The 13,380-nt window shown below is 40.1% G+C and overlaps 1 protein-coding gene across 2 annotated transcripts in view; it reads right to left on the reverse strand.

The window, feature by feature from the left end:
- Nucleotides 1-7,677, reverse strand: part of CCZ1 (CCZ1 homolog, vacuolar protein trafficking and biogenesis associated) — a 17,473-nt gene extending 9,796 nt beyond the window's left edge. For both annotated transcript variants that reach the window (XM_084296302.1, XM_084296301.1), the window contains exons 1-7: nucleotides 7,465-7,677; nucleotides 5,748-5,845; nucleotides 5,526-5,619; nucleotides 5,354-5,428; nucleotides 4,291-4,338; nucleotides 3,569-3,652; nucleotides 1,003-1,178 (exon numbers count right to left, since the gene is read on the reverse strand). In XM_084296302.1, coding sequence (XP_084152428.1) covers nucleotides 1,003-1,178; nucleotides 3,569-3,652; nucleotides 4,291-4,338; nucleotides 5,354-5,428; nucleotides 5,526-5,619; nucleotides 5,748-5,845; nucleotides 7,465-7,569 — 680 coding nt within the window. In that variant the 5' untranslated portion in view covers nucleotides 7,570-7,677. The remainder of the gene's footprint in view (nucleotides 1-1,002; nucleotides 1,179-3,568; nucleotides 3,653-4,290; nucleotides 4,339-5,353; nucleotides 5,429-5,525; nucleotides 5,620-5,747; nucleotides 5,846-7,464) is intronic.
- Between the last annotated feature and the right edge of the window lie 5,703 nt (nucleotides 7,678-13,380).

The following is a 13,380-nucleotide window of genomic DNA, read 5'->3' on the forward strand; positions in this document are numbered from 1 at the left end:
CCAGAATATTCATTTTTAATAGGATGGGGTTTGTTTTCAGGAAACAAGCTAACATCCATGTTTGCTGTAAAATACAAGTCATATCTTCTGCTACTAACTCATATTTGATGTCATAATTACATGGTGTAAGTACAAAGTAGCGGGATTTTTTTTTAAAGTCTTTCCCAAAAAAACCCACAAAATTTCTCATCTGAAACACAGTGCAATTCTCTTATGATTTCCTCACACCCTTTGAAAAATAGAATGTTTAGCTGCGAATGAAGCAGTATGCCTTGAACAACTGTGTCACATCAGTAAATGCCCCCTAGATTAGCTGAAAAGTTAAGTTAGTGTTGATTTTGCAAACTTAAATACTTGTCTTTGTTTAAAAAAAAAACAATGCTTCCCCCCAGTATTTTTCACAATGAGGGCTGGGACATATTAAAGAATAATTAAGTATCAAACATGCTTTTTCAAGGCTTATTACTTTAAGTTGCCCCTGCAAAACTAAATACAGATCTATAAATTGGAACTTTTGCGTGGTTTGCTCTGGCAGCTAGGTTAATAAAAGGCTCACATTCCTTCCTCAATAACTTTTGAATCTACTTGCCATATTACTACCTAGTTTAAGAGCAGAGATGATAGCTCAAAAGTTTCATAGACTTCACCTTAAGCAGTTTAGTAGGAACAAGACTCACATAGAAGTCCAATCAATACTTGGTAGAACTGGAAAGACCTAAAGTTATTGCAGGCATGGAGAGATTCATTGATTTTAGGAGACATAAAATGGAACTACAAGAACAGGCTTATAGCTGCTCCTTAGGGCTACTTGGAAATAATAATTTGGTACAGCTTAGAGATTTTTAAAGCAAAAGACCAAAGACTTTCTTCCATGTCACTCTTCCTAGCATTCTGTTTTTGCATTTTCATGCACCTTGTTCACTGATTCAGCTTTGCTATTATGGCACTTATTTATAGGATGATAATTTAAAAACACATAAAAGAAATTATCAGAGTACCTACCAGATAAGCTGATCATTGTAGAGAAATGCAGTATATTTGACTATGTTCAAGCTTTCTTCCATCCTATTAATAAATGACTGAATTTTCAAGTAAGTCATTTTATCCAGTGGAAAGAAGCTGATTCCACAAAATACGTCCAGCAGATCGCAAGATTGTAAGTGCAGTGTCTGCAAGTACTAAGAGGATAATGACAGTTGTTTTTAGAATTCAGAAAAATTCCAGTGTGTACATTTAAATGACAAATTTGAGTCTAATTTCCTGTAATCTAGACTAAAAATCCAAAAAATCCCTTCTAGTCCTGTTTGCCTGAAGTACTCCTTATTGTATCAGTGTGATCCAGATGTCAATTTACTACTATTTAATGAGGGACAACAGCTTTTAAGGCTAGCTCAAGATCCTTGGAGAGGACAAGAACGCACAGCCCATCATACTACTATTTAATTTCAGAAATAACTCTGTAGTAATATTAGATCATAGAATCACAGAATAATTCTATGAAATATTTTCACTGAAATATTAGATAAATACATTAGCTTGCAATGTGCAAAAGAAAATTTTTATTATTCTCTTTCCTGATACATTGTAAGCTTTACCAGTAGATTTTAAACACACTATCAGACACCCTGGTCTATGAAAGATGAGTTATCCAGTGGCTCCCTCTACAGTCATTTCACATTACCAAATACCAAGCAATAATACAAGCCCCGCTTTTGAACTTCACTTGTCAGCACTGCATACATTACCACCGTACTAGACTAGTAGGAAATAGTCAACAAAAATTAGTTTCACACACACAAGACAACATAGCTAAAGCAAGTTGTTATCAAGTCATTACAAAGATCTTTGTCTACCCAGTAAAAAAAAAATATCTGCATTCAACCAAGCACACACACACATATTGAACTGCTCAGGTCAATCTTCAGCTTTGCAGAATAATTTTATTGGCTTAAAAATTAGAGCTTGTTCTCATTCCATTTAAAAATGTGTATTCTTGTTCACATTTACTTATTCCATGGTACTTATAGACAGTATGACAGATCTCTGTCACAGTTTATTATCTAAGTCTCATTTCCTTTCACAGTTTCAATGCAGACCAAGCCTGCTATCAGCACATAACCAATTCATTCAATAGGGTTACAACAGAGTAATTTGCATGACCAAACTTTCTAAGCATTTCTAATTCCCCAGCAAAAAAGAGAAACAACTTTTCCTTGGAAAAGTTTGTTATACTAATCTACTAATACTAATAACATACTAATAGTTTGTTATACTAATCTCAGTGACTACTGTTTTATCTTCACTAGGAGCTTGAAAGGAAAACTAATGTTTTAAAGATGATCTATTACTTCCCTTTTTGCCATGCTGTATTTTTTGAATGCAGCCTAGACAAAAGTGTACACCAGCAAATCAAAGAAGGACTCCTTGTGCCCACAGAGTTCATTCTAGCATCTATGATAGCCTTACAAGAAACCAACATGCAAACAGAAAAATCCAAAACTAAGAAAAACAAAACAATCCAAAAAGAAAAAAGCCTATCCTAAAATTGGTTTGAATTGTGGGTTTTTTTTTTACACTTTTTTCTTAAAAGTTCATAAGAGAACAATTTTAAACATCAGTATGCAATGTCTACACTCTTATCATTATCAGAGATAGCAATATTCAAATCTCTACAACAAGAGAACTAACTGCTGACACCAACCCTCCATTTCCTTCCATGCAAATGAGAAGAATGGGGGCAGACAGACACTTGGCTGCTATCTTCTGAAGTCAGCTCGATTAAACTTTGCATGTAGGAACACAAACTTTTGCTAGATGCAACTACTTTACATGAAAGTTAAATGAAAATATTTGATTGACTTCCTGCTCAGAAGTAAGTTTTGCTTTCCATCCTTTTACTAAAGCATTTGCTGTTCAAAATTGAAGTTAAATACTGAAGACAAGTTATAAACAAGGTTTATTTCCTGAAACCTTCTCAGGCATGACTATTGATCCCACACAGAAAAAAAATATAGTTAAAAATCACAACTATCAATTACTTCACTGTGCTATGGAACTTCAATGTCTGTGCATGGAGGTTGTAGAAACTCCAACCCTGGATACTTTTAAGAGTCAACCAGCCAAAGCCACATGAAACCTAATTTGAATTCAGTGTTACCCTACTTCGAGCAGGTGGTTGAACTACAATAGCCTCTCCAGGTTCTTTCCAATTTGAATCATTCTTTAACAGTTTCTCAGATAGGTCTGCACAAACAATGATCCCACTAACCAATTCAAACGTTAACGCAGAATTTCCAAAGAATTAACATGATTCCATTAGAAAAAAAAAATATTCAATAGCTAAACTCTTCTATCAAACTACAACCCTTTTTGTGGTTCAACTCCTTTAAAGAAGTAGTAGGAAGCAGGAAGTATTTGGAAAGAACAAGTAACTAGGCTTTTTGTATTGTTGCTACATCTTTTCCACTGCTCATGTTTTAGAGATACACTGAAGCCACATAGAGAAACGTTTTACTTTTTATTTCCAATGTAGAATCACACTGTATATGCCTGAAAAATAAAGTCTTACCCGATGGAAGAACTTCTCTAGTCTTTCCTTTAGAACTTTTACGCCTCCATCTTCCATGGCTTTCACAAATGTGCCATTGAAAAGCTAGTGGTTAAAAGAAGTCAGTCAGATAATTGTGTAGTTACCTTAATTTCAAGTAACTCGACTATGAATATAGCTAGATTACAATACAGCTTCTGTGCCTCAGTACTACAGCTCCGCATAGATGCCAATTTACCCCTCCCTTATTGAAAGATCCTCTATCAGATTTGCAGACTCCAGGTATACATAGCAGCATGGTCAGAATTAGAGAAGGAAAACAAATTCTCCATTAGTAGAGAAGTTACTTACCGTTGTTGCTTAAACATCTTAATTCCTTATTTTCTAAAAGCCATTTTGATGGCCTTTATTCAGTATTGTTTCTCGAACAGATAATATAAACATCAAAAGCAAGTGCTTAGTGTCATAACTGTCCACAAAAGAAGAAATCTGGACTTCACGGAAATTAGAAGGCTCTTATTTTTACTGTAAGCTAATGAACTAACACTGGCAACTGCAACAGCTTTATTTTTTCCCTTCCATCACCACTATTACAGCTTCAGGAATAGTTATTAAGAGTTATTACTGCAGCCAACAGCAATGAGACAAGCATCTCAAAGCAATGATGAGCTTGCACATCCAAATAGTACCATAAGGATCTCTTTCTCTGCCCAGAAGTAGAGCCTCTGTATTATTAACTCTACCTTGTACATGCTGTAGCATTGCTGCAGGACCGAACTATAGACCTTATCCTGCAGAAAAAAGAGCAAGGCATTAGTACAAGCAGAGACAGTATTTCAAATATTCTTGCTATGAACTACACGTAACAAACACTCAAAGAGCAGGCACATGCACAAATTAGAGAATTTGGTCTCTGAAAAGTTAAATAGCATTTTCAGTCAACATCTAGAGACTTCTTCATACATATAAGGTACTATTTCAAAGGGAGTCCTTCCCCCCTTTAATATCAAACATTATTAACTCAAGCACAAGATATCAGTCACAAATAGTGTATTTCCCTAAGGCCAGTGGTCAATTAAAATGAACTTATTTCTGACCACTGTTCTCTTCTTCATATTCAAAGGCTAAAGGAGGTGGGACATCATACCAAGTTGTTATTGCACTAAAATCTTAATGAAAAAAAATACTTTTATTGTTTGATGAAACAGAGTGACAACACCAATCTTTATCACAGGACTAAAGAAGTAACAGCATTAGTATGCATACTGTAATGAACAGAGGCAGCATAAACAACCACCTCTTTAAACATTATTTCAGCTGACCAAATACCTTTCCTGCATACAATTAAACTGGCGTAAAGATACTGCAGTCTGGATGAGAAATCCTGTGATAGGTTTTAGCTGTTTGGCTTTCCAGCTTATTAGTAAAGATTACTGGTAGTCTTAAAGTTGTAAAACATGTACTTAAACCTAATAAAACTACATTCAAGAATCTTACAGATTCTTAAATAAAAATTAACAGATCCTAAGAAATACTTGCCTATTCCAAGCAAAAAAGTCTCACAGCTGTGTATTTCACTGATGTTTGTTAGGTGATCTTGAACTGCTATTTAGATAATTCCCTGTCTTGCTGTCTTCTCTAAACTGAATTGAAAACTACTTTGTCTTTTTTCCATTTATGGCTATATGCATATTTTAAGTCAATTTGGCTGCAGTTCAATAAGAATCAAACTAAGGTATTTCTGGTGCTACTCTTAAAATGCAATAACTTATTTAAAAGGGGGGAGAAGGGAGAGTTCAGTATTACCAGTAATTCTTCTTCCTGATATTCATAGACTGGTTTTCCATCTTTGTGTTTTTCTATTATAGGGTTTCGTACAACCTAGAAGGTGGAACAGGCTGGCATTAGACAATGCAGAATGCATTGAGAACATTCTGATATGATGTTTTAGAAATATGCATATCATATGCATAAGTACCATGACCATCCAGAAATTCTCTTCAGGTTCATGGAAAAATTGTCTGTTCTTCTGTGTATGTAGGGATTTTGCAGGTTTTGTTGGACTAAAGGTCCTAGAAAGAAAACATTAATGTAGATATAGATATTTATATACACACACAAAAAGAAAACATATATGAGTGGGAAATGTTAAGCATTTTGTTTGTGCTAATACAATGAGTCATGCAGTCAGACTTTATACCTTGTGAACTGTACTATAGCTTCACACAGTCCCACATTTCTAATTTTTTCATTCTTTTCTACTTCATTTGGGTGATAGAAGAGAATCTTCTTTTCTTCCTAAAATTTAAAATAAGAATCAAAGCAAAATGCATTTTAACAGAATCAAAGTTAAAGAATACTCAGATCATGTTCTGATTGTTTTTAAACTTCAATCACAGTCTTTTAGGCAAAATTTTATCTTGTACCTAAATAGGCTTCTGTAATAACGGCTAAAAGTCATATTTAAGCATGCTTCAGCAGTCATCCCAAGACACTTCAAAATGGTTTATAAATTCCAAGGCTATTGAAATAACAGGCCATAACCACTTCACAGCTAGTTCAAAGCAAGGCTAGCTTCAAAGCCAGATCAAAGCATGGCTAGCTTGAAAGCTAGATCAGATTGCTCAGGGCCCTGTCCAGTCAAGTTCTGAGTATCTCCAAGGCTGAAGATGGCACAGACTTTCTGGGCCCTGATCTGATGTATGACCACTTCAACATGAAGAAATTATCTCATCAGAATTTCCCTTGCTGCAATGTCATCCATTGCTTCTTATCCTTCCACTGAGCCTCTTCAAGAAGAACCTGGCTCCATTCTCTCTCTAAGGGCCCCTCAGGCAGGTGAAGACAGCCACAAGACCCCCTTCCAACACCATTCTGCTTTTCAGGCTGCACGCACCCAGTTCTCTAAGGGTTTCCTGACACATCAGGTACTGCAGCCTCCTGACCAACAGGGGCTCTCTGCTAGACCTGCTTCAGTCTGTCAGTGTTTTTCCTGCTCTGGGAAGCCCCAGGGGACCACAGTGACCACAAACAAAGGGAAGCGACCACTTCTCTTGACCTGCTAATACACTCTCACTCACCAGCCTGGGATGCTGTTGGTTTTCACTACCACAAGGGCACACTGCTGATTCATGTACAACCTGTTGTTCACTAGGACTCCCTGGTCCTGTTCTGCAAAGCTGCCTTCTAACCAGCCAGCCCATGCTGCACGAGATCGTTTTGTCCCACATGCAGGGCTTTGCATTTGCTTTTGTCAGACTTTGTGAGATTTCTGCTAGCTGTTTCCCCAGCTTGCTGAGGATCCCTCCAAGCAGCAGCCCTGCCCTCCAGCACATCAACAGCTTCCCCCCAGCTTCAAGCCATCCACGGACTCACCGAGGGTGCAGTCAGCCTCGTCAGTCACTAATAAGTAAGTACAGCCACAACCCTGTGCAAAAGCACTACTAAATCTAAAGGCTATCACACAAATCGTACAGTATGTTATTATCTACAAATACAGATTCTGGCTTATTGAAATTAAAAATCACAGTGGCATGAGCACTGTAATGCTAGTGCTAACTAGCAATAGCTTAGATTTAGCTAAATTAATGACTGAGGTTTTTTACCAGATTATAGCGATTGAAAAAGGTATTTTAGAAGAAGTTATCGCATGAGTAAAACACAGTACCTAACAGACCACCTGCAATATTTTACATGCTACCACTGACAACATCTTGGTCACCGCTTTGCCAGAAGCAGGACACGGCCAGAGGAAGGCGGCCGCAGGAGCCAGGGGAAGCGGTAACCCCCCGGCCCCCAGGGCCTCGGAGAGGGGCAGCCGAGCCCCGACAGCCGCCCCGGGGCCGGGACAGCACCGGAGGGCCCCCGCGCCCTTCTCGCCCCGCAGCCCCGAGCCGCGGCGTCCCTCCCTCCGGTACCTCTCCCTCTTTGGGCCCCAGCTTGGGGTTATAGATGAAGAAACTGAGCAGGGTCGGAGCGAGCTGCTTCTCCTGGGCGGCTCCCCCCGCCGCCGCCGTCGCCATACCGAGCTGGAAGCGAGCGCGCCTGGGGCCGGCCGCCGCCGCCACACACCATCAGGGAGCAGCCCAGGGCCCTGCACCGGCACCAGCCCCACACCGCTTCCGCCTTCTCCCCCGCCCCGGAACGGCACGGCACGGCCCGGGAAGTGCTCCCGTGCCCGGCGGGACACGGCGCTCCGCAGCGCCACAGCCGGCGGAGAGAGAGAGGTGGGCGGCGCTGGTCAGCCCTGCCTCGGGCACGGCCCTGTGCTGTGAGGGGCGACGGGGCTGGGGAGCGGGGCGGGAGTGCCCCTCAGCGAGTGGTGATCCCCGAGCCCTGCTGGAGCCTCCAGCAGCCCCTCTGCAGGCGAGGGGTCCTGCCGGTTTGGACGGTGCCAAATCACCAAGCTTTTGGCCAAAGCTGCCCCTTTCTGAAGAGCAAAACCACAGCACGGTTCAGTTCCCTTCCACTCAAAGACGCCCAGTAGCTGAAAAAGTAGAAACGCCTTATTTCTAGGGTTAAAAAAAAAAAAAGGTTTGAGAGATGAGATCCACAACTTTGAATATCTTGAAGGACATGTCGTCCCAGCATCACGTAGTGCAGGTAATCCTCTCTCCATAAATGGATGCATTACATTTATTCTGGTTATTTTATGTGTGGCACATACTAGTTGCTGCATTTAACTCATTAAGCACTTGAAAAGCTTTTCTGTTACCTTTCAATTCCAAATTAATAAAAACTCAGTGTGAATTTATAAGTAGAGACAGATACATAGTGCAGGGCAGTGATGCTTCTCTTAAAAGTATGAAGCTTGGGAATCTGAAAAAAAAAAAAAAGCTAAGTTAAGTAATTGCCTACTTAACCATCTAAAAAAGGTGTAAAAAATATAATTGCACATCTTGCACTCTTAAGTTTTTAATTTTCCACTTTGTCATTACTTCGGTTGCTCTTTTAGTTTCTATGTACTTTCAGTGCTAGTTATGTCATTCTAGATAGTCTAATCAGCCTCGTGAGTTGATTCCTGAAAACCCAACTTGGTGCTGAGTGAGCCCAGTGCAGAATAAAGATGATGTAAGACTGCAGTAATTTAATATTTAATCAGTCTGTACCCAAAAAGTGAGCAGTGTAAGCAAGAGAGAGAGGAATGCAATTTTCTCCAGGGCTGGCAGGGTCAGTTTTAGGTCCGTCTTGCATTCCAGCTGGGATGCTGTGTCTGTAACACACCTGGTACCTAGACTGAGTGAGACAGCTGCCTTCTGTAAGGAAGGGGAGGCACAAAATGGTGGGGTATGCCTCCTGTGAGGGAGGGAAGACACAAAATGGCGGGGTGCACCTCCTGTAAGGGAGGGAAGACACAAAATGGCGGGGTGCACCTCCTGTGAGGGAGGGGAGACACAAAATGGCGGCCTATGTGTCTTGTGAGGGAGGGGAGGCACCAAATGGCGGGGTGCACCTCATTTGAGGAAGGGGAGGCACAAAATGGCGGGGTGCACCTCCTGTGAGGGAGGGGAGACACAAAATGGTGGCATATGTGTCTTGTGAGGGAGGGGAGGCACCAAATGGCGGGGTGCACCTCATTTGAGGAAGGGGAGGCACAAAATGGCGGGGTGCACCTCATTTGAGGAAGGGGAGGCACAAAATGGCGGGGTGCACCTCCTGTGAGGGAGGGGAGACACAAAATGGTGGGGTGCGCCTCCTGTGAGGGAGGGGAGACACAAAATGGCGGTCCTGGGCTGGCTGTGAGGTATGGTGTGCCAGGCAAGCTGCTGGAATGAGGCCTGTAAGCCTGGCTTAAGGCAGTGTGAGCATGTGAATTCATGTGAAAGTAGTATGTGTGTGCAGGTTTATTTTCCATGGGTGCGGAGCTCAACACTGCCTTGGGTGTGACCTCTCGTGCCTGTGCTCATGGTGTTTAACCCAAACCTCTTAAGAGCCAAGAAGCTCATGGTGTTGCGTGAACTGCAGTGGTTGGAGGGACACCATACTGTGCTTCCAGTCACTGTCAGCCAGGTCTTTAACAGCTGTAGGAAGTGTTTCCAAAGCTGCCAAGAGATTCTGATCTGTAACTTAACTTCATTTTTTTCAGAGAGACTGTAGGTTAAAGTGACTTCTGCCCCTGGCCAGCACAAAAAGCAGGAAAAGGAAGGTGCTGGTGCCATGAGGCCTACAGGGTTGCCCTGAGTTCATGTTGAGTAAGTATCAGGCCATCTGCCTCAGGATTAGGCATCTAAAAACGGTAATTCTAGCTTCCTACCCTACAGCTGTGAGCTAAATTGCAGTGATTTGCTCAGATGTTGGAGTTATGGCCTGTCAGTTTAAAGGTTGTTGCACAGGTGAGACAATTTCTGGGAACATGCAGTCAGTGCTGAATATATCAGTTAAAAAAAGCAAAGGTTCCCCCCTGTTCATGGTGGTGGTGATTAGGATGGCAGGCCAGAAAAGTTAAATTTCTTTGTATCGCTCACTTTAAGCAAAACATGGAAAACCTTGAAATTGGTGGTGTAAATAACAGGTTTATTTATTTCTTACCAAAGAAACTATAAAACCATAGTGACTGGATTTTGGTTTGGGTTGGGATAATCTTTTAGATGTGTGTTTGTTCAGGATTTAACTAAGATCCTGGTCTATGACTAGGATGCCTGTTTACTGGTGTAATACAAATACTGTTGCAAGGGATGAACTGTGGAGGCATGTATGGTTGGACAGTGGATACTTACTGTGACTGGTGATTGATAAGGAAGGAATTTCCGTGCCAAACTCCCTTTAGAAAGGGCATTAACATATGTGTAGTGATTGCTAAAATACAGTTCTGCTCAATGGAATCTCACATGTAATTTTATATCGTTCTTGGTGGAAGTATTTATGAGAATCTACAAAGAGGAAGTGATAATAGATTCAATTAATTTAAATTATTACATCTCTGATATACAAATTAACAGGGTGGGAAGAAACTTCAATTGTGGTTCCAATTTCATCCCATCTTCTTAATTGTATGTGCAGTAACACCACACCTTGGCATTTGCAAAGTGGCATCAGATCTCCCTGAGTTTGAAATGTGATTCCTAGCCCATGATTACGTAAAATTAAAATGCTGCATAAGTACTTTGGAAATTTGACAGGACAACCCCAGCATCAAGAGACAAATAATTAAGAACTTTATTAGTGCTTTCCAATTTATATTAAAAAAAAACAAAAACAAAAAACAACACACCAACAACAAACAAGTTGGAATAAGGAATAGTAATATCTTCAGCATCGTACAGTCATACTTTTTGGTTTGTTGAGCCTGTTTCTAGGTACTATTTTGAGCATTTCCATCAGCTGCATAGTAACAGACTTAACAAAAAGGTATGCTATCAATCACTCCGGGTGTTGGAGCTGACAGCTGTAAGTAAATACAGCTGACAGCTCAAATAGCTGTTCCATTGGCAGTATGTGGTCAAAATGTGTTAACAAATGTGTGGACTCAGCAGTTTGGGATTAGTTTCACAAATAAATTACAAAATAGTGCTGTGATCCAGCAAAAAGCACAATGGCTGTGTATCCCTACTCTGCACGCTTTGTTAATTCTGTACCAAGCCTTTGTAGCTCTGTGTGAAAATGTAACACTGCAGCGAGACGCAAGGATCCTGCCCCTGCTCTGAAGAGCGTTGTTCATCTCCCCCAGATTTGCTCTTACTGTGGTGTCAAGGAATGCGAGAAGCTATTTGAGTGTCACGGTGAGTAGAGATGGTTTAATAACAGTTGTGTACGCTTTGCAGAATCCAAGATTCCATAGTGGAAGGTAGTAAATTTATACTAGTTTTGGTTATGGTTAAGCATGCAGAGTCACTGAATAGCATAAATAAAAAAATAAAATAAAAATCCTACTTTCATGAAAAACTGGAGATATTTAAATGTTTTGATTTGTTTAATGTGCTAGGAAAGCCTAGGCATTGTCAGTAGACTGAATCTGTAGTACCCATGAAAGAAGAGCTGGGAAGAGTGGATGAGGAAGGGGCTAGGCAGGTAAAAGGATTTCAGCACTGAAGACGATTAACAGTAATATGTTAGCTGTTTCCCTGCTGATCACAGCAAGGCTTAAAAGAGAGAGAATTACATGAGGAATTATGTCATAGGTTGATGCATTTAAAGCATGGTATTGTTTTTTTTTTTTTCCATGCTGAGGTGTTGAATAGGCCACTGTTTATTCTTTTACATTTTATATTTAATTTTAACTGTTCACAGACAGGATATTTTTAGTGTATTGTGGTGTAAATAATGTAAACATGCAAAGGAACTAAAGAGACTTGTATTCTTAATGGAATCATAGGTATTCTGGTATTTCCAAGTATGTTCTAAAAATGTATTTTTATAGTTGTACCCAGTAAAAAGTTTTAGAATATAATTTACAAGTGGCAGTTCTGGTAACTAGCTGCAAATTTTATTGCAGTCTGTAAACATGATTGTTAGTTGTAGCTGATTTCTGAATGCTGTCTCTGGGCAAATCTTTGTACTGAGTATGCTTGATAAAGGCAGCCTTTATTTCCATTTCATTTATTACAACAATTGTAGAAATTAGCTGCTCATGTTCTTCGGTGTGTACCAATAGTGTGATAAATAATGCAACTTACTGTGTCCTTACAATATGGTAAGATATTTTTCCTTCTTTGTCAGTCAGTAGGCCCCTGTGCAGGAGCTTTCTAAGTTACAACTCCCTCCCTGCTTGAAAGCAATCAGAATTCAATGTACCATGTCTGTAGAATGAGGCTTAGCCATGACACTTTGTTTTAGGCCATGGAGCAGAATGGTATCTCTGTCAGTGCGAAAATCCAATTTGAGATATCACTTTCATGTGTTTTACAGACAAGGCCAACAGCATTTGAAAGTATGATTTAGCACCTGAGGGATCCCAGGGAAGTGATAAGTTGATTTTACTTTAAAAGTTTCTTGTATTTCAGAAATCCCACGTCAAAGAATTTCCCTTTAATTAAAATGCAAATTCCCACAGAAACCAGTAATCTGCTGCAGTAGCTGCTGTACTTTGGTACTTTTTTTTTTCAAGGTACTTTTTATGTGTGTGTGATGGAAATGTGTGGAAGGATTCCTTTAACTGCGGTACTTGGGGTGCTAGATATATTTCAAAATAGCTCAGAGTAAGTGACTTGCATCTTTCTTGTTTGGTACTGACTTGTATTGAGTAATAAGCTATAAACAAAGAACTGAGGCATGTTTCAAGCTAGTAATGATGCACAAGTTTCTAATAAAGACTTTACATATAAATTGGGTAAAAGAAGATACATATCAGGCTAGTGGCTAAAAGATGCTTCCCTAGTCTTTTTGTTGGCATCTTGATTGGTCTTAAGTTTTGTAGCTCAGATGTTTTACAGGAACTTCTAATGCAGACGACTGTAATATATTCCGTTTTCTGGAAAACGAAGAAAGTTTTAATTTCACTGAAAAACTTGTTTTGGGTCAGGGCAGTGCATAAATCTTCTGTCCACCTCCTGTCCAGCGACTGGCTCCAGCAGCGTCTTGCATCTTAGTGGAGAATAACAGAATTTGTACTTTGCCTCTGGGTTTCTTTGTGTAGGAACATGGTGAGGAGGCTGAGATGTTGAGAGGAGATACAGAGTGCAACGGCTTTGTTGTTTTTACATGCATTTTCCTGCTTAATGTAATATGGTTAGTCAAGGTCAGGAAAGTTAATTGTCAGTGAAATGGAGAATGGTTTGTAACTTACATGTGATCTAGTCCAAGACCCTTCTGTCATCAGGCTGGTTTTGTTGCCAAGAAGAAATTTTATTTCTTGTGAATATCCTGTGATCTTATGCTGTGAGAATCTCTCCATGGGT

Source organism: Netta rufina (assembly GCF_964035555.1).
Source record: "Netta rufina genome assembly, chromosome: 15".
Lineage (NCBI taxonomy): Eukaryota > Metazoa > Chordata > Aves > Anseriformes > Anatidae > Netta > Netta rufina.